Source organism: Tachypleus tridentatus, chromosome 8 (assembly GCF_004210375.1).
Source record: "Tachypleus tridentatus isolate NWPU-2018 chromosome 8, ASM421037v1, whole genome shotgun sequence".
Classification (NCBI taxonomy): Eukaryota; Metazoa; Arthropoda; class Merostomata; order Xiphosura; family Limulidae; genus Tachypleus; species Tachypleus tridentatus.
The window spans coordinates 67596168-67618941 of record NC_134832.1 but is presented as its reverse complement, the minus strand read 5'-3'; the positions used below and the strand labels follow the sequence as shown (position 1 = coordinate 67618941).

The 22774-nt window shown below is 31.4% G+C and overlaps 1 protein-coding gene across 1 annotated transcript in view; it reads right to left on the bottom strand.

The window, feature by feature from the left end:
• Positions 1-22774, bottom strand: part of LOC143223920 (uncharacterized) — a 164144-nt gene that overhangs the window by 34016 nt on the left and 107354 nt on the right. The window contains exons 32-35 of the mRNA XM_076452394.1: positions 20837-21100; positions 15774-15809; positions 9240-9362; positions 5205-5468 (exon numbers count right to left, since the gene is read on the bottom strand). Of these exons, the coding sequence (XP_076308509.1) occupies positions 5205-5468; positions 9240-9362; positions 15774-15809; positions 20837-21100 (687 nt within the window). The remainder of the gene's footprint in view (positions 1-5204; positions 5469-9239; positions 9363-15773; positions 15810-20836; positions 21101-22774) is intronic.

The window sequence follows — 22774 nt, the reverse complement described above, 5'->3', positions numbered from 1 at the left end:
ATCAGGAAACACATTCTCCTGCCATATCCAGTTAAAGACACCCAGGAAAATAGTAAGAGAGGAAGGAGAAAGGTAGTGTAGCATCTAATAATTTATATCTTCAGGTCCAACTGATGTACTGCTAGACCAAGTTTGAATTCCACCAGTATAAGAGGACGATTGCAGTCATAGGAAAGAGGCAGATGTTCAACTCATGTTTTAATAGCTAAGAAGGAAGGAGATGAGTTTGAAAGGCTAGATACGTGAGAGAAACATTCGCCTGGGCATCAGCAACTTCAAAAGTATACCATCCACTCACCTTCTGGATCTTGTCCCATATGACTTTTGAACTGGCAGTTGAAGAAATGCTGGAGATATATTTAATCCAAGATTCCTTCTGGCTTTGCCATCCAACTCACTGAGCCTGTGCACGTGCTTGCTGAAATGCAATGTAATTTGTAAGTGTGGGATATCTATGAAATTTATTTCAAGCACATTTATTAGCTTTTTGTGTTATCGAAGATATGAGCAGTACTTTACAACTTGAAGAGTTTCTAGATAGAAATAAGATTGAATAAGATGTGTACATTAATTCTGAGAAAAAATGGAAAGTTTAAAGAACAATAAGTTTCCTGGGCCAGATTATACATCCCCAAGGATTTTGAAGGAGGATAAGGATTAAATATGTGAGTCACTTACTACTATTTTTGTAAGTTCTTGAAAAGTGAGCAGGTACCAGATGATTAGAACTTAGCTAATGTTACTCCTCTTTTCAAAGGAGGTGATAACATTTGTCCTGTTAATTATATGACTATTAGTCTTACATCAGAAGTGGGAAAATTTTGGAAAGTCTATTAAAAGATACTTTGCAAAGTCATTTAAAATTTTATCAGATAGTCAACATGGTTTCATTAAGGGAAAATCTTGCCTTACAAATCTTTCTGACATGCTTTGAAAACGTTACCACATGTACATGAGGATAAGGATGTAGATTTGGTGTATCTGGATTTCAAGGAAGCATTTGAACAGGTACCACATAGTAGGCTTATAAAAACAAAATTATCTTGACAGGTGTGGGGGATAAGTTACTAAATTATATAGAAGAGTGACTGGATGAAAAAAAGCTGAGGACTGTTAAAACCGGACTTCAGTCAAACTAGATTAATGTTACAAATTGGATACCTTATGTTTCAGTCTTAAAACTATTGCTCTTTTTTGATTTACATTAATGACATAGATGAAGGAATGGTCAATAAATTCCTTAAAAAGTGCTAATGATACCTACTGAAATACTGAATATAAGTGTAGAGGTGTCATAATTTCAATGTATAGGTCACTGGTTAGGCCACATTTCGAATACTGCATTCAGTCTTTATCTTAAGAAAGGCATTAAACTGTTACAAATGGTTCAGAAAAGGGTTACAAGAATGGTGCCTGAGATGAATAGGTTGTCATATGAAGAGAGGTTGAAATTTCTCAAGAAAATAAGAAAAGTTAGAGGAATCTGATTGAGGTGTTTAAGATTACACAGGGAATTGATGCTGCTGATGCATTATCTTTTTCGTACTTAACAGTGAGTAGAGAAGGATTAGGGGACACAAATATAAATTTTGGATGGGAAGGAATCATCTCCCATTTCATTTTTCTAACAAGATGGCTGGCTTATGGAATGGGTCACTTTTGGATGATGTGGAGGCATTAAGTTTAAGTGATTTTAAGAGAAAGCTTGATACTACATGAATGATAAGGGTTGGCTTTAAGATTCTTTAAATTTGGTCTCTTGTCGTCCCAAAAAACATTATGTTATCACCTCAACCACAATTCTCTCTCCCATAATGTTTTGCATGGGATTAGTAAAGAGAGTGTACCAGACATTCAATTGTTTCTGATACAAATATATTTGAGAGCTAATTGTTCAATGATCTAAATTCAGTATGAATCTTGCCATGCATGTCCCTGAATCCAACTATTCCAAGAAACAACCAACATGACATGTTTGACGAAATAGTTATGATCATACTTTGCCAAACTTTAAACACCAGTGGAATAAATCAAAACACAACTATGGTAAAAAAGTGGCACAAACAGCTTCCAATTACTGCTGTATGACTAAGTTTTTTCAGTGCTTAAGGAAGAATTTTCAAAGAAATAACCTATTTGAAAGTTTATGAATAGTTCTTATCGTATTTTGCCAACTCTTTAAACATCAGCAGGCCAAATCAAAAGACAACCATAGTATAAAAGTGGCACAAACACCTTCCAATTACTGCTGTGTGGCTAAGGTTCTTTCAGTGCTTAACGAAGAATTTTCTCTTCTTTCAAAAGCATGAAACACATGCTTCCTTAACAATGCTATGCCACTGATGATACTACTAGCAAAGTGTCGTAATGCACAAGGATATGCATTATTACTCATTAATCATCCAATAAAACCAACACATGTGATCTAAGGGTATTATAAATGTTCCACTGGCCTGCAAGACTGCAGAATATCTGAAGTGTCTATAATTTTGCACTCAAAAACTAGTTGCTTCATCTATTAGATTTACAATTTTTCCATACAATTTTGTCCATTATACACACCTTACTTCTTTTCCTTGTCACAGACAAACCTGATCTGTATGTGGAAAATTCAGTGTATGCTTAGAAATTTCCATAGAAAAAAACCATAGTTAATCTAGAGACATCAAAGCAGTTGTTGTGATTGTGATCCAACACTACTACTTCATATTCTTGCATGCAGGAGATAACCATTAGAAGTGAAGTTGTGTCAGCTGAGGTTTTACTTAGTTTCCCTTCAACTTCTCAGTTTTCACAGAACATATGCTCACTACTGCTATACACCTAGTTTATGTCACCACCTGAACATTTCCACTACATAGTATGTTTTACATAGTTTCAGAAAAAGCCTTTCTAAGATTCCAACTAAAAATCTTTACAGTAAAACAAGGGTTCAAACAGAACAATCTAAACAAATCTTTGGTTATATCACTAAATTTGAACTTTATAATCTACTTCGTGTTATCCATAGAGGTAAAACAACTGAAAGCAATGAGTGGATATTAAGCTCCATGAAACAGATTTGAAGATGTAACAGAAATAGTTATATAAACTCAGGCAGGTGAAAAGACCCAAACAGTTGCATAATATAACACAATTGAACAGATCTTGAATTTGAATAAAGCTTTATTACACTCCCATAAAGTTTTTTTGGAAATAATGTTTGATTTATAGAGACTTTTGGAGTAAAAGTAATTGTTTTTTGCTTTACAAAAATTCCCATTGGTATTTAAATTGCCTTATGATTGACTTTGTCTCCAGCTTACTGTAAACTTAAAGAACAGTGAATGCACTTTTTTCAAATAGCTGTACAAAATTTCTAAAATGTTTTAGAGATATATAGTATCAATTATGGCTGCTTATTTTTAGAAATTATAATATAATGCAAGAACAAATGAGACTTTTAAATGTATTTTGAGTGTATAATCTGTAGTATGTATAACAAGTATAGGTGTTTTTAAACTAGCTGGTTTGGAGGTCATCAATTAGTAACGTATTCAGAGCCAAACTATAGGAGTAAACGAATACAACTAACTCAGGTACTCAGATTCAAGTAGGCTCTAATCAATAAAAAACTAAGTAAAAATAATAATAAAATTGGATGTCTCATTGAAAAACATATGTTTGGAACTATGTCACCATGACTACAGTGATTTTAGTCATTTCATTTCAATGGTGTATTTTTATAGTTTTTTTTTCACCAATAATTCTTTCTCTTCCATTTAACAAAATATTTCAGTCATTAATTTATACTTATTATAAATATTTTTTGTCATCACTTTATTATAAATATAAGAATTAGTACTTTGTATATTGTCTACACATTGCAAACTTGCACTTTTATATAGCTCAAATTTCAGTTATCAAATGATATTCAACTATAGCTAAAAACACCCATATAAAATTTGCTCTGCCCCCACTCCATCTCTTTAGTCTAGCTATGGGCATATTGGCTAATAGCACAGCATACAAGTACATCACAGAGTGGTTTTTATTTTATTACAAATATTAAAATTACAAGAAACCCTATGCAGTAAACAATATTCAATGGTTACCACGTGTTGTAATTTAAAAAATGGAATTTACAACTTACTTATTTTTATCAGTGCAAATGCAGGTGTGGTGCTATACTGACTTTACGTTATAAAGGGTTGAGGAGTGTACAGTTGCATTCTTTCATATTTACTATATTTGTTTTACTTAAGAAAAATTACTATTCACAGATTTAGTAAACTACCAAAATGTCTGTTCCTTCAACAACTGATACTGAACAGAGTTTCCTTGAATATTGTGGGTAAAACAAACAAGGAAAGTTTAAAATGTACATTTTTCTTTATTACAGTTCTACAAAGAATGTAAGGAAGAAAGATTCACAGGAGTATTAACTTACTTTAAAATGCTGAATATGGGGTGGAGAGTTAAATGGTCGTATCAGTACGTGAATACTCTATATATTTGTTTTAAACATTTGTGAAGAAATTTTTGATTGTCTTGTATGTATTATATCATAATCTGCTAAGCTAAGGAAAGAAGACAACTTTCCATTTGCCCATTAGAAAATGGTACCTTTTACCAGTGGTATAGTGCTAAATAAACTATTGTTATGATATGAAATTTACAGCAAAATTGTATAAGCTAGGATTCATTTAAAACAGTGACAGTACAGTAATCTGGCTTGAGAAAAGTACAGGTATGCTGTACCAATGCTTTCCCACCCTTCTACATCTCTGCCCTTTATTTAAATGTTTAATTACTCTCAAACTCCAGCAACAATGATAAAACATTTATATCAAAATAACATCTTTACTTCCATTGAAACTTTTTTATTTAAAACATAACACAAAATTAGAACAACAATTAAACTCAAGTTTAGTTGTACACTTAAGTTCCATCTTGTAATATGCTAACCTCTAATAAGCTTCAAATATTTTTAAAATATAGAGTAACAATATTTACTTTAATTTTTGACATCTCACTTTTATTCAATTAAAAACTGGGATCTTTTATCTAATATACTGAACTGCATTCAAGTATTCTGTAATAAATAACATATTCAATATACCTACAATAATTTGTGAAACCACAAGGTTATTCTCTATTCATAAAGTGTGTTAGTTCACAACTCTCTCATAAATAACAGAATTAATCAAGAATAATGAACTTACTGAAATCAAAGTTACAAATGGCTCCTTCTACTTTACAGTCTACATGAAGCTGGCAAATTGGACAAAAATAAGGTACTGAAGGACAGTTTGTCAATGGTCTATATGGGTCCAAATTTTGTAAATATGATCTTGTTGGTTGGTAAGAGTTACAGAATTGTAGTTTCTTCTCAATTTTATATTCACTTCCCGAGTTATAACTTACAAGATAGACTTGGTTTGCTGTTGTGATCCAGGGAACTTTCATGCTCAGTAAGATGTAGGGTCCTGAAAGTAGTTAGGATTATTTGACAATTTAAATAAATTTTACTAAGCAGTGAAATATTTATTTTTCAATAGAATAAAATTATTAAATTATTTAATTTAGTTAAATTAAATATTACAAATTAAAACCAAGCTAAATTTCATAAAATTTACAACCAGTTATTGCTTTATTATGCTCTACAAAATAATTTCTATCATCAAACAAAAAAACATATAGTGAAAAGTATGTAATATTTCACATTCAGAAAGGAAAAGTAAATATTTTCCTCACTCACAGTTTCAACTATTTCAACTTCACTGCCTTCTATTGCACAAATTTTTCTCTTGCCAATAGCCCTGAAACAACTACCACCTAATTCCACACATACACCACATGGTTCAGCTACACTTAAGCATGCAAATTATCTTACAAAAGTCCTCCACCAACATGTGACACTTATAAGTTATCTTGTGGAGCATCCCATCTCAACAGCGAGCATGATAGACCTTGCAGATCTCAGATGCAAATTTTAGATATTATTTTTATTATTTTACCAAGACAGGTATCACTCACAACAGAGTAGGATACATGAATATAAATATGCAGAAATTAAATAAAAATAACCTAGCAACTCTGAGTTTAACCAAATTACAGAGAACGACTACAGGAAGAAGACAACATCCAATTGAGGATCAGAGCAGGAATAAATGTGGGATATGAAAGAAAGAGAAAAGTGATAAAGGCAAAATCAGCTTTGTATGCAACTGACATTTTGGAAAGGAAAGAACAGCTAGGATATAAAAGGATATAGGTTTTCTGGTACAAAATGAGGTGAAAACTAATGTTGAAAAACATACAATTAGTGACATCCCCAAACTAACAGGAAAAAGAAATACATCTTCAAGGAAAATTAACAAAAGAAATATGAAGCTAGCAGTTGAAAGTGAGGAAGGAAAAGGGCATGAAAATAACACTTAGAATTGAATCTGGCAAAAAGTATAAGGAGAAGAATGTGGATGCACAAACCAAAACAAAATGGAAATAACTGATAAGGAAAACACATGAAAAAAGATGGGGTGGATAACAGACTCAAGCAGCTTCTTGAATGAGAAATTGTGTGTGTGTGTAGAAGACTATGCAAAGGATGAAACCAGAAGAAGGCAGTAATCCATATAATGATAGAAATTAAGCCTGTAGAAGTGGATGAATTGGGCAAATGATTGGACAACCCAACAAAAAAGGTAGGGTACAAAACCAGTTTGAAAGGAAGAGTTCCAAACTGATAAAAGTGATCCTCATGATTGAAACACAGATAATGATATGAAGTTCAAGCAGTAAAAATGTGAAGATAGGCATTAGACTCTTTATATTTTATTATCCAATGCACTGGAAAAAAGGCCCATCTGAGAGAGGTAGAATTTCATGATGAACCAAGTTATTCAAGTGGGAAATATCGATAACAGAACACCAATCCCTTATCTTGGGTATAACAAAATATTGAAAACAGAATTTTTTAAGCACAGGAGAATCCTGTTCGATGGTGCCTTTGATAAAAACATGAAATGTTGGTAGGAAACAGGTTCTTGAGGAGGAGAGGAACAAGGACAAAGGGTTAGCATTCTTCTGAAAAACTCAAGTGACCCAAGGTCAGTAGCAAACATCTCTTACACATGAAACATATCAGAAAAATAAGTAAACCTAGCTCCTATATGACCCAATACCATAGGGCAGTCACTAGTACTGCTGAAATCCTATAGGGCATCTGTGAACAATGATATAAAATGTAGATGTGGTCTTGGATGGAGTAACTAGTAAAGGAGAGAAAGGATAAGAATGTGAAATGATAATTGTTGAAAGAAGAGGTTGGAACATGTGGGAAGTAAAGTAAGATAGGGAAGTGTGCAACCTGATGAATTCAAAATGAGACTTCGAGATGTTTGCAAGCCCACCAAAGACCACAGATCTCAAATGAGGCTGACTGAAGATCTGACAAAGACATTGGGTAAGAAATACATGTGCCAACAAAGTGTCCCAATGTTAGAACTCAGAGCAGTACAGAAGTCAAGTGTAGAGAGAGAGGGTAGACAAAGACAATCTAAACAAGGTGGTGAGAAGAAGGGAGTGGTCTTCCTCCAAAACCCCTTAGAAGAACAATGGTATTCCCAGTGGTATGAGTATTATTGGCAAAGGATTCTAATACCAAGAATATAATGATTCAAGAGAGTGATCCAACTTATACAGAAAATACCTGGCTCAGAAAGAGTTGTTGAAATAATTCAAATTATGTAATAGCCCCCACAGATATCAACCCAAATGAGTATTTGGGATTTGATAGATCAAAAGTTATTTCTAAAGGAACTTTATGAAAGTGTATTAGAGATATCTGAAGTAAAATCTCAAAGGACACTTTAATTAAATATGTTGCAACAATGCTTGAAAGACTTTCTGCAGTTATTAAAGCAAAAAAGGACCATATAAAATATTACTCATTTGCTGAACTGACACAAATCCACTATGTTTCTGTTGTACTAAATATGAAGATTAATATAATTCTGCACCCGTAATTTATCTTCCATTATTCTTTGAAAATACCCTGAAATCTAATTTATGACTTTGACCAAACACTTTTGCATAGCACTGTAGAACTCATACAGTCACGTAACAAAACTCTTCATAACTATTTCTTTTAAAAATAACTTACTTTAACACTAATGCAATATAAACTAAATAATTCTCTTGTACTAAAAATAAAACGAATAGTCATGTATATCTTACAGATGTCCAAGTTTGCACTGTCCTGACAGAAATTCTCTGGTAGTGCTTTATATCAGGAGATTCCTTGGCCACATGTCTGTCATATATTCTTTCTCTAATAGTATTACAATTTGGTCCCAGTTACTTCATTTAACAAAAGATATCCAGAGTATGGGAGATCAAACATCATGTTTGTAATTTGTTGGAGATGATTATTTCATAAGTTTCCACACAAACTTCCCAGCATCCACCACAACTAACTTGAATATATACAGCTGAAATGATGTTTTGTTTCCATTATCTTTATTTTCTCAGTGTTCTGTATACATAAACCATGCATGGATACTTTGATTGATTGATGTAGTGTTTTATGGCACAAAGCAGCGAGGCTATCTGCGCCAGACATTCGGTAAAAATGTAAAAAAAATAAAAAAATAAATGTAGTAATAGAGTATGGATACTTTGTTTACCTTCTGTGACATTTCTCAAATGATTGCACTTTATTCTGTTTTTAGTCAAGGGATGCAGGAGCATTTAAATCACTTAATTCACACATATTTCAGATAACTTTTTTAACATATAAAGAAACACAAAGAAAAATAGTTCCAATGATAATCTGTTTTACAAATAGTAATTTCTAACTAGATATAGTTACATTTTTCCAAAAATGTGAGATGTATTTGTATTTCATTTCATCTCAGGTTTTGCTTTTGGATAAACATTTAATATAGGTAGATTTTTTTGTATGAATAAAACACAAATCAGCTTTCAATAAAAGTGTGATTGCTATTGATAAGAACTTTAAACTTATCCTTTGTAAATATAAACCAGGGATGAGCAATAATTTTGGTAAGATGCCCTAGGCTGCACATTTATACAATATTAATTAAATTACCTCAACATTGATTGAATAAAGACCCCATTAGATTATTTCCACAATTGCCAGGAGTTGTAACGTGTAAAACAGAAATGTCAGATATGCTGTATTTTGTATGCCACTGACATAAAACTTTAAAATAATACCTCTAATAGTTTCTTACCAACTCTAAGATGGTCACAATAACAGTCTTTCTTCACATTGTATCTAATGTCATATGTTATGTCATATTCTACACCTTTCAATAACTTTGTAACCACAAACTGGCCACATGAGTCTTCATAATCTAGAAATAATAAACTTCTATTATTGTCAAATTTTCAACACAGCACCTAAATTGATAGTATACACATTTTAAGATAAACAGATAAATACAAAATGTTTAAAACACATATATACATTTATAATGCAATAATCAATAACCACTAGGCAAAGCTCAATTAACAGAAAGTACATGTATGTACATAAAGGCATTACAAAATTAAAAACTTGAATTCATAAAGAGGTTTATAGCTATCATACTTAAAAATTATTCTTCCTTAAAATATATCTACATATAAACCTTATAACTGAATAAAGTGAAATACCTTGCTTGAACTATTTATTTTACATATAACTAAACTGTTCAAGTATACAAGGAAAACTTCTAAAAATACTTGTGTATATATATATATTATTTTATATATATATAAAATAAATTTAGATAATGTAGGCTCCATGTACAAAATAAAAATAATTGCTCATTACCTGCTAACAAACATGTTAATAACTGTATTGTGGAACATTTTCACTTTATAATAACCTATTTTTCAAAAACTGGTATTCTTGTGTGAAAAAATTAAATATTATGTTATGAAATTTATATCAATGATAAATTAAAAGCTTTAAATATTTAACACAGGGGAAGCTTAATACTTATAGAAAGACTTAGGGAAATAAAAAGGAAGAATTTCTATTGTTAAGTAGAATGAATTAGAAAGCATCTTACTGTAGAAACTAAAGAGTATCTTTAAAGATAAAACCAATATTTATCTTTTCCTATGTTTTTGTTTTAAATTGATAATAATAAAGTTTTCAAATATTATAACACCTTTTCTTGACTTGTGCTGCCATCTATATGCACAGTTTTTACTTGCTACTAGCCTTAGTGCTACACTTATCCTCAAATAATTTCTTGAGGTATGGCTGCACTGTAGCATGCAAATGAACGTGCTACAACTCTCCATCAATAGGAGTTCAAACACACCCTCCTAGCACATTTGACTATACTGTAGAATGCTATCATCAATTCTTGAGATTGAGCACAAAAGACACATTGGAAGTGATGAGAATGAGAGTCAGAATAAGTATCTATCTATAAGAAATGTTAAATTATATTAAGATATATTTCCTGTTGTCAAATAATATAATACCACATTGTTACCTAAATGAACACTCTTCAGAAGGTGTATAAAGAGAACCCATGAAGTGTAATGCTCTAATGTACAAGGTCACTCTCATGGGAGAGCACCTCCCATTCTGTACCAGCTATTTTCTTTGTCCATTATAAAGATACATGTCACTACTTCAGGCAGAATATCAGAATTAATATTCAGCTCTTGATTATAAAAGTGGATTTTCTCTGGGTATTCTCACTTCCCTTTACACTTAAACTAAGATTGGCTTTGCAACACTAATCCCTGTCCTTGACAAGGAATATTTGTTTAATAGTTTATCAGATTTATCTAATCACTTTATCTATATCTTAGATTTAACACTATCTGAGTTTAAACTTTGTTTTATTTTGGTACCTGTAACCTACTTTTGGACTCCATTTAGTTATTAATATTCAGAACTTTAAATTCACTTGAAAAGTATCCAAAATTCAACAGTAAATACGTTAGCATTGACACTAGTATGCTTGGTTCTTCTGATATCCAAGTAATTATTGTCCTCTCTCTTCACAGTTTTTCTGACCCATGTTCTATGCAAGATGGCACTCTCCTTTTACCAACTTCTCACATTTCAACCTTTTGGTTTCATTAATTCTTTGCAAAATATTCATATTTAAGCTGACCTACTGCAAATACATCTCAAGCGACATGAAAAAAGACTACATTTTGACCACCCCTACTTATTTTTCAAGGTCCAAATTCTTTGGAAGTTAATAAACCTCAAACAAAAATTTCTACCATGATTTTGACTGACTAGGCAGAAAAAGACATAAATCCAATCTGTAATTTGATGTACAAGCTGGAGAAGAGTGGCTAGGGGCTTCAGACTGCATTTGAGGGGTGACTCCTGACCAAAACCAGACCATATGAGATATTTCTATTATGATCATTAATGAGAGAAAGGTCTGAACCATCTTTACTCTAATATCAGTAAGCAACCAACACCAGGCCACCTTGGAACTCAACATCCAGGTAATAGTAGGAAAGCAGAATTCATTGTAGTGGGTCAACTTCAGTCCCAAACAAGGCAGAGCTCATTCTGCATATAGAAGGAGGAGGGGCCCACTACTACCAACATGTGTGAAAACATATACAGGCTGGTTCTGTGCCAATCCAACACCAGACCACCAGGGAACTGAAATATAGGCATCAGTAGAATGGGAAAACCACCTGGAGGGGCAGACTGCATGTGGTGAATTCATACAGACCAAAATCAAGTGGCATCAGAATCTTTCAGTCAACAATAGGAGCACAGTACTCCATATTTACACCAGCAGAACACCACGACCCTACTCTGTACTAAATGAAATTGATCATGCACAGGGGAAGCTTACATGGTCCACCATCTCAGTAGCTAGTAACTGGTGCTTCGCTAGGAATCCGATACTCAACTAGGAAAGAGGAGGGCATAATGACGTGGGAAGTCCACGTGGACACAATGTTGTAAGACGCTGCAATGAGTGATCATAAGAACCTTAATTTGAAAATGTGACATTTCTGATGTATTGAACTAGGCCCAAGACAATGGACAGCATTCTTGACACTGCCATACTCATGATAATCCTGGAGTTGGTAGAGTCTGGTGCAGGCTTTATATATGAAGCAAGTTACTGTAATACAACCTCCAATAATCTTGTGAAACACCCCATCTCCTCAGTAAGTATTTTAGACCTGTATAGCCATATGGTGAATATTTATCATTTAAATATTCCTGGATCATTATGTTATTCAGATTGGTGGCAAATACATCAAGAAGAGGAGTGCCAAACAAGGAGCAAAATCACCAAAACACTTGAAGAGCAAGAGACAACTCTATATGTAGAATCTCACTGGGACAGGGTAACCAAACCACAAGATTTATAACAAAAAGGCAGATTTGCTGTGATTAGGCCCACAAAAAAAGGTCCAACATTTGAAAGCAAAATGAACAGGTACAGGTGACCACCTGTTGACTGATATAGGAGACATGGGTTGAATTGTCAGAATGGTTCATGATCAAATGGCCCAGTACTAAAGGTAGGAAATGATCAAAGTCCAGACACACTGTGAAAGGTTACCAAAGGTTGAAGCAGAGAGAAGATTCAACCACATTCCAATGCATGGAAATCTCTTGAGAATTCAGAGATACTCCCTACTTTGTAAGAGAAGCATCTGTAAATAAGTGAAAACAGGATGGAGAGGAGGCAGATGAATGTCAGCCGAGGTGTTGTTTTTGTTGAGCCAGAGGCAAAGTCAACTTGTAGGGAAGAGAAAATGGTAGAGTCCAAGGACCTTAAAAGAGATTACAATGATTGTGTGGCACTAAGTGAATACAATACATGAGTACCCAACTGCACAGTATGAGGGTTTCCATCAAAGACTAAGTCTCCAAAAGAGGTAGAATCTCATGCACAGTTAGAAAAGGAAGAGACTTGGCTTTGGAAACCAAGCTCTCAGATGAAGAGGAGAAGGCTGAGGTCGGTATTGAAAAACACTCTCAAAAAGATAAGAAATTATGTGAAGAGTGAGATAGGATTTCTGTAACCTGACATAGCAGTCTGAAAGATAGTTTACATATTGCAATGTACCATGAACAAAACCTCTTCCACAAAACGTGTGAAGCATGAAGCTTGAGAAGTAATAAATGGTGGTGGAGTACTGTACTGGCATTAAAATGAGAGTTCATTATGTGGAAATAAAAAAGAAAGTAAGCAACAAATAAATTACAACAAACTAAGGGTTGTCAAAACATGTTAAAATTAACTGAAAATGCACACAAGAATTGCCAGTATAGAGCAAAAATTAAGCATTACTGCATATTGAAATGTTAAATTAAAAAGTGATGACAGTACTTTACAATGTAGAGGAAGTCAGTTGTGCTAGGAGGGTGTGTTGAAATTTGATTGGTGCAGGTTTGTTGCAAACTTATTTGTATTTTACAGTACAGCATTACCACCAAAAAGTAGCTTGAGAGTAGGTGGGAGCATCAAAACTAGTTGTGAGCAAAAACTGAGCATACAGAGGGCAGCACAAGTCAAAAATAGTTATTACATGAGAAGAAATTAGGTATTGTATCAGGAAATATATTTTCTTCTTAGTATACTCATTATATTTCAAAACATATGTGTTATTGTAACTTATTTCATAAATGGTACCTTATGTACACATGGCTTAAACAACCAGGTTTAGAAACTCCTGGGGTTCAAGTATAGTACTATCTAATCTTGAATAGCATTTTAATCAGCAGGTTTATGTGATTTAGAACAGGATTGACTGTCACTTTTGTAACTCAACCACAGTTGAACGTGCAGAGCATGTTTATTGCTACTGTGTCAAGAACTTTGGATCTTTGGTACAATAACATTGAATATGTTTCACCCAATAATCAATGGGCCAAACTTAACCACAAAAAGGTAAATATACATTTACACAACATAAATACAGAATTGGGAATTTAATAACCTGCAAATAGGGATAATAAACAAAGTAAGAAAATACAGTTGGAAATACTGAAGACATTATCTATCCAAACTAAAAACTCCTATTGTGGTTCCATGCTGTTACCTAGGATAGCATTTGGTGGAGTTAAAATAGGGGTTTGTAGTTTGAGTGAATCTACAGTATTTCCAGATTTGTTTCATTACTTTATGATCTGTATTTGCAGATTTTTCAATTTCAACTTCTTTATTAGTCTTGTTTGCTGGCTTTTTTTATACTCAATAAAGAGCAAAGGATTACCTGATAAGGTAGCTAGCCATATAAACTATAATAATAACAAACACAGCTAGTAGCTAGCTGATATGATTCATGATGATTTACTATAGCTACTGAATATTTGATCACATTAGTTTGAAATGTAAAATGTTAAGCTGCAGCTGGAGATTGTCATAGAAATTTGTTTGAAAATACATTGAGCATTTATAGTTTATGTGTAACTAAATTCTCTAAATATAATACATAGCATTAGGCAAATATACGCCTAGAACAAGAGACAATCTCCACTAAGCACTTATAAAATTTTACTTGTAGAAAAATAACCTTTTTAAATAAAACATGCAGATCTAAAACATCATTTTAAATAAGCCTTTATGTTTTTAAAGTTGTTATTCTACAAATGTGTGAAATAAAATGAATAATATATGTAGTGATTTTTTTTTCTTATTCACTTCATACGTAAAATAGGGGTTGGCTCCCCAAGACACCAATTATACAGTGTACAAAGCATTTCTGTATGATATTTGTAAGAAAACTAACTTTAAGAGGTAATGACAATGTCCTTGATAAATTTCATAAAATTTTAGATGGAGAAAAAAAGCCCATTTATTAGCCAATCACGGATGCCCCCTTCCAGCTACCAACTATAACCACCTTTTACTGCTCACGTATTCATCCACTGTTATTTTTCAATTAATTTCTGCCTTTACCACCCTTTAAGGCAACTCATTCCAAAAGCTAACCACATTCTTTGAAAACCAATGCTGTCCAAACTGCAGATGACTCCTACACTGCCAAAATTTGAATGATAGAGCAAATAGGATTTTTGGTTGTGTCTACAGAAATAATGAATACAAATATAAAGAGGTTATAATTTCATTGTATAGGTCAGTAGTTAGTCCACTCTTATAGTATTGTGTTCATTCTTTGGCTCCTTACTTTAAGAAAGATGTTGAATTGTTGGAAAGAGTTCAGAAGAGAGTTACAAAAATGTTACTTGGGATAAAGGGGTTGTCATACGAGAAGAGATTAAGATACTTAAAATTGTCTTCTCTAAGAAAAAAGAGAGTAGATCTGATTGAAATGTTTAAGATTGTAAATGGAACTGATAATGTTGATGCATCAAGGTTTTTCATATCTAAGAGCAAATACTGCAAAACTAGGGGACAGAAATATAGACTTAAGCACAGTAGAAACCATCTTCAGTTAAGATAATTTTATTTTTGAAATAGGGTGGTTGGTTTACGGAATGGGCTGTCTTCAGATGTTGTGAAGGCAGTATGTTTGAGCAAGTTTAAAAGAAGTTTGATAGAAATATAAACAATAAGGACTGGCTTTAAATCTTTTTTTTTTTTTTTTAAATAGTTATAACTTTGCTTAGAGGATGGGATATTTGAAATAGACCAACAGGTTCACTGTTGTCCCTAAACATTACATAAATTGCATATTACTGTTTAAGGTGCTTTTTGCTTAAATGTTCAGTTAGAATTTTATACATTTCCTTGAATTTCCTGTTATGAGCTCCTATCATAATTCATAATAAGTAATAAAATTTTTACAAGATGAATTACCTGCATCAGCAAGTGTTTTGATATTAATCTTGAGAACTGAAAAGAAAAAAATTAGAACTTTGAAATGTTACATAATATAAACTTTTAACAGATTAAAGACTGTACTGTGAAACATTTAACTAGCTTTATATGGTAGTAGAAGGCAGAAATATAGTTTTGTACAGACTTAAGCATAACAGTATCATAGCATCTAAACAAATGCTAATTCAGAATAACCACAAATTCTAGGTTCATCCTTCAAACATCACATACAATTGTAGAGCACTTTATTTTCTGAAGCCTTCTAAAAATGCAATCAGTAACTGAAGATTAAAAGAACTAACAAGGATAGATGAACAAAAAAAAGGATGAAAACCTATACGTATATATATATATATATGTGAGTGTGTGTATTTACTTTGAACTGATTTTGTAAATCTGAATAAATTTCTCTTTCACCCAAACATCAATAACATCAAAAATGGAATATTTTTCTTTTATATTAAAGATAACAAGCTCATTGTAGCTAATAATTTTAATATTGGAAAATAACCCTCAAACATAAAATATTGCATTAAATGATGATAGAAAATTGTTGCAGTTTTAAACCATAATTTAGTATAATGAAATAAGATATGTAATTTTGTAGTTCTGTTTCTTAATTCTACATTAAAGAAACTATATTTCAGAAACAATTACATGAGTAATAACACTTTCTGGACAAATGTCTAATTAGAAGTCTCTGGTGACTTAATGCCATATGAAACACTCCAGTTACAAATTAAATTCTTAAGTTTTTTCAGTTAAAAATTAATTTCTAACATTTAATGCTGTTAAAGATTAAACTTAGTATCACAAAATTACTACAAAAAGATTTAATTTTCTACTGTTTGACATACAAAACAATTATTTAGTTTATTTAGTGAGTTAATATTCAACAATTAGTTTTCATAATAAGTGTGTTAAGAGTTAATTATTTTAAAAGCAATAGTTATGACAAGTTTCATTACGCAACTCTGTAGCAATTGTATGTTGTTTAATAGTTGTATTAAGCTTTAACAATATTGTTGATCTTATCAAACTCAAAAAGTTTTAAGTTTTTCTCATTATGCATAATACCACTGCTACTAGAGTGCTATATAGTTCTAGATTTTTCTGCTACAAGTTATAAATAGTTGCAGATACAGAGAGCAGATAAATTAGTTAAAGTAAAAGTGAAAAAAGTGAAGTCTGACTGCATAATTTTCAGTTTATCCATAAGAGGTGATTTCTTCAGTGAAACATCACAGCATATATTCCAACAACAGAGATACATAATAATACTTTGTCTCATCAAAGTGTTTAATGTAACTAAACCTGCTTGTGTGGACTTGGATAAAAAGGAGATAATTATTTAATGCTCTGGATACAACTATGGTAAACAACAGTCATAGTTGTCATTTCAAAGTGATTTTCTCAACTTGTATTGTAACAATAAAGATAAAGAAGAAGAATTCATCTTATTAATTGGGTTCTAAAATAATTGAACTTACCTACATGGCATTTTGACAAAAAGAGAATTATTTAAAACTCAGGGTACAACTGCGGTAGCCCTTGAAGTAATGTAAGTAAACTTGTCATTGATTGTATTGTAATTAAAGAGGAAAGAAGAAATAATTCATATTGTCAGTTGGATTTTAAAGTAATTGAACTAGCCTATATAGATGTTTGATAAAACAAGAGAATTATTCAGAGCTCTAAGTTCAACAGTGGTAAATAATAGTGTATCAAATGTTTTTTACATATCTTTGACTTGTTTTGAATATATACATTATTTTAAAACAAGAGGATTGCATGCTGTTCGTTTGTTGTTGAAATTTATGTCCAACAAGTTACATACACCTAATGTAAAGAATTTGGCCATACAAAAGCCAATATCTACTTCACACATTTTCAGATTTTTTTCAACCTCTTAATACCTTATATGAGTTATTTATTATGTATTCATACAAAAATTCTTTTTCAACAGTTTTTGGATGGCTTACTCGAGGTACAATTAGATCACTTAAACTAATGATCAAAGCTTTCATCCAATAAATATAATAAGAGTGACAATAAGAATTATCCGTGCAATTTTCTTATATATGAAGTTTTTTCTTATTACAAAAAAAAGTCCCCCAGTGGCTCAGCGGTATGGCTGTGGACTTGCAACGCTAAAAACTGGGTTTCAACACCCATGGTGGGCAGAGCACAGATAGCCCATTGAGTAGCTTTGTGCTTAATTCAAAAAAAAAAAAAAAGAAGTTAAAGTAACTTGTTCTAGTGCTAAGCAAATTAAATGATTACTTATGAACAGTAATTACATTAAATACTGTCATATAGACAAATAATTTATTTATAATTACAATTTATTCAACTGTCATGAAAATGATCAAAATTATTGTTTCTGATTATTGGTGTTTCAATTAATCATTTAACTAACAGAAATTTCATTTATATAAAATGTCAAAAATAATGAAATACTCAAAATCAATATTTTTAATTATTTCTTAGAAAGGGCATGTTTTCATGCACGTGTCAGGAATTTTTAAGGAATCATATTAAAAATATAATTAAACTATTTCTTAATTATTGTATATAAATAAGCTTGGTTTAAAATCTTAACTAATTTTCCAAATATTAATATTATATAGGTTTTAAATTCTTAAATTTATAGGGAAATATTTAAAAAAATCCTCAATTTCCCACTGTGAGAGAACTGTCCAATTTACTCTCTAGGTATCACCTCTTCTTTAATTTATTTACCACCCCTCCAAGAAATAGGAAATTTAAATTAGATTACTCATTATAGTGTTGTCTTCACTCAAACAAAGCTTAATTTTTATACCCTTCAATTTATGAGATTATAAAGCTCTCAAATAGAAAAATCAAACCCCTCTTGCCATGCCCAACTGTCACACCCTCTCTTTCAGAAATGGCAAACAGTTCTCTCTGATATTTAATATTATTTATAACTAATAGAAAACCAAGGTTTTAATCTATCAAATGACATATCATAGCATTTTGTTTTCTATACATGGAACTGCCTATTTCACTTCCAGTTCAACTTTTACCCCCTTAAGAAACATAATTACAAGCTTAATGAATATTTAACAACTCTTGTTGCATGGTTAGAAAACCAGAAATAGTGATAGAAATGTAACATTGTTTGCTTTTTGAATGTCATTATTCTGTGGTCTTTGATGAATTATTTAGAAAAAAAAATTAGTGCAGCAGTACCATTAGTTTAAAAAATGTAGGGTCAACAGCAAAATAAAACCAGGACCCAGATAGGTACTTTTTTTCTCATGTGTATTCTTTACTTATTATTGTAAAAGTAAATAAAACATAAAAAATATAAGCTTTGTTGGTTAGATAAGATTATATTAGGTAAGATGAAAGGACGATAACAATAACTGGTCATGAGGGGTTCTTGTGAGAAACTCACAAGTAGTTTATTCATTATGTACTTCAATGGTCAATTGATGTTCAGATTTTATGGTGGGAATAGTAACTTAGACATGGTTCAGAAAGACGATAAAATTTAAGAACAAACAGATATATACTGTTACAACTTTAAAGTTATACAGGTTAAATAAATGTAGTTTCATGTTACATTCTGATGCCATTACAGAAAGAAAAAAGTGTAATTTAGATTTATTTTGAACTTTTTTATGATTCAAAAGTCAATCTAATTAATGAATAAAAGTATTTGTAATCTTAACACTTTTCACTCAGACTTGTAAACAAATCAACTTCATATATTCACAGACAAATCTTTACTAAAAGTACTTAATAAATAAACCTTAGTTTTTTGGATACAGAATTATTTTAATATTTACTGAAAATCTCCAAATTTTTGTATTAAAATTTATTGTATGGAAACTGTAACAAATATAATATGTTAAAAACATTGGTGATCCAACTGAGCCCTCGTGGAAAGAGTTATTCCAACTATCCATGTAATCAAAATATTGCTAACATGTTTATTGTTAAGCACAAATATAAATACTGGCTATCTGTGTTCAGCCAAATTTTATCCTTATAAGTTTTGTTTTTAATTCATATTTGATAAGCTTTAATAATTTGTAGGTTATATGAGATTTACTGGTTTAATTCCCATCGTCACCAACCTTGTTTGCACTGTCTTTGTTATAGGAAGGATACTAAGGGTATCTTTCACCATCACTAATTTTGAAGAGATGAAAGTGACTGGTAGTATCTGATGATAAAACCATGGTTTAAGGAATACTGTACTTATCACTTACAAAATACCACTAATTTCACAGCTATAATTTGCTCATTTTCAAATAATGGCTAATTATTAACTATTTAATTTTCCTATTACAATCTACTAATACCTTAAAAGTAAATGTGCTTCTTTTGTGACTTGAATATGTAAACAGATGTAATCACAAATAATATACTTAATCATCTGAAACAGCAAAAAAAATGTTAGCAGTAAGGAGAGTTCTTCAGCTTCTTTTTAATAATTTTTCTTTATGAAGAAACAGTTATTTTTGTAGTTTCAAATAACTAATTACATCTGAAAAAATAGTTTATCTTTAAAAACACTCCAAAAATATTTCAAATAAACTCATATTTATTGCTATATTATTATATAGTTGGTTTCTTACTTTAAACATAAACAAACTAGAAAGCCGTTTTTATAAAAATATTACTAGTTTGACAAGTAATGTTTTAATTATTTAAAAAGTCTATCTATTAATTTTTAGATGAAAAGATATTTCTTGCAAGTGCCTGATTTATTTTGTGTATAGATAACAAAATTAAGAAAAATATAATGCTTTGGAAAGGCTGTGAAATAAATGCAGTGGTATAAAAATGTTCAATTCTTTTTGAACAATAACTAACTGCTGAAACAATTCATCCATTCGATAACAAGTCTAATACATAATAAAAAATTAAATGATTAAAATAAACTAATTCCAAACATCTAAAGTACCAATGTAACATCTTGAAACAAAAATACAAAATGATTACTGCATCCACAGTAAAGATTAAATTAATATAATAAAACAAATACCTCAGAATGATGAACTTACTGATATCAAAGGCACAAATTATCTTTTCCAAATGATAGTCTATGCTAGACTGGCATTTTGGACACATAAAAGGCTTTGAAGAACAATCCATTAATAAACTTGGTGCTATTCTTAGATTGTGATTACCACTGACTGACCCTAACTTTTCTTGAATCTCATGTTCACTTGTGCTGCTGTAAGCTACAATGTACACTTGGTCTGTCATCTGCATTTTGTAATTCATTTCGGTCCAGGCATCATTTTCAGCAAACAGAATAAAAGTGCCTAGAAACATTTAAAAAATTTGAAAGTTACAACTAACAACAATTACAAATCATGGCTATACTTTGTAATAATGGTATATTTACAAAATGTAAATAAAAAAGTACACTAATAAATATTATGAAATATTCACAAACATTAAGTTTGATATTTCAAATATTATTACCCATATTTATGATGCAAAGTATAATTTGAGACCTATGGATTGAATATATGACATTTCTAATGCAGACCAAAATAGCTGATTACTAAGGAGTAAAATAATCCTGACAAATACACAAAATTTTTGAGTGTAAAATGCCTTAGCTGGCAAAGCATTTAATTTTAAAGTAATATGTACATGATATTATATACATAGTACAACTAAACGTTTACAATTCAAGCTAGCTATTTAAGCCTGGGATATATTTATGTCCTACCAATTCATCATCCTAAAAATCACAGACTCACTCATCAAGTAATCAATGCATCTGTGATCAAAGACCAAGATTTACTGTATGATCATAGAAAGGCTCTTAAGTAGTTGCTCTGTAGCAAAGTGCCATTCAGGAAGAGCCCATCTAGTGAAAACAAAGTACTGAATGACTAACAATATCCAAAATAAGACAAGTCTACATAAACAGAAAAAGTTGTTTACCAAGCACAAAAATCCAACTTTTAACATCTACAATTGGAAACGTACTGAAAAATACATTCCAATAGAAAATAAATTACCTAAGCTGCATGTCACATTTGGCAGCCTCGACCTTGTTCCTGAGTAGCAATTTCCAAAGTTCACTCTGTATTAAGTTCAATGGACAATAATCTATGAAATTTAGAATTTTTTCTACAAGAAACAGTCAAAAGTTAGCATCTTATACTGAAAATATATTTCCAGTAGGTACTTAATGCCCTTAACACAAAACTATCTCAATTATTGATTACCCTGTAAGCACTACTAAAAGAATTTTAGTAATTCTCATACCAGTATTTAAGCCTAAGCAGTTTTGCATCATTTCTGAACATATATGTATCTGGTGACTACTTCAACCAATAGTATTATGCCACCTATAATGATGCAACTAACATCCTCTGGTATTCCTGCTCAATCTTCATTTTCAATAATTAGCAGGTACTAGAATAAAATACTAGTTTCTGTTGGAAGGAAGGGCAGAAAGTGTCTGAGATGAGGTATGTACCTATCAGAAATACATTTTCAGTGTAATAAAACAGTTACCTTCCAATATGGTCCTGCTTATTTTCACACAAACTAGAATCCCACATTGGAGGGCAGACATACACACATAGAGAATAAAACAAGCAGAAAGCAACCACTCAGAGTGAAGAGGTTTCAATACTTCTGGAACAGGCATGCTTTTTGCCCAGGAATTTGCAAAGTGCATATATTTATGTATAAAATGGGCAGAAAATGTGATACTTGTACAAATATAAGTGATATGAGAATGTGTAAGCTGTATGAGCAGATAACAAGATTAAAAAAAATTGGTTTAACAACAGGTAGTTAAAGCACATGGGCTAATGATACCAACCAACACCAACCCTAAGTGAAACTAGGGTGCCACATGTTAAACAATCAGAATTACGAAGAGGAAGTGAGCAAATGGTCATAACTGGATAAACTTCCAAAATTATTGTTAGAGCAAACTGTACAACAAACAAAACCTAGAACTAGCAGAT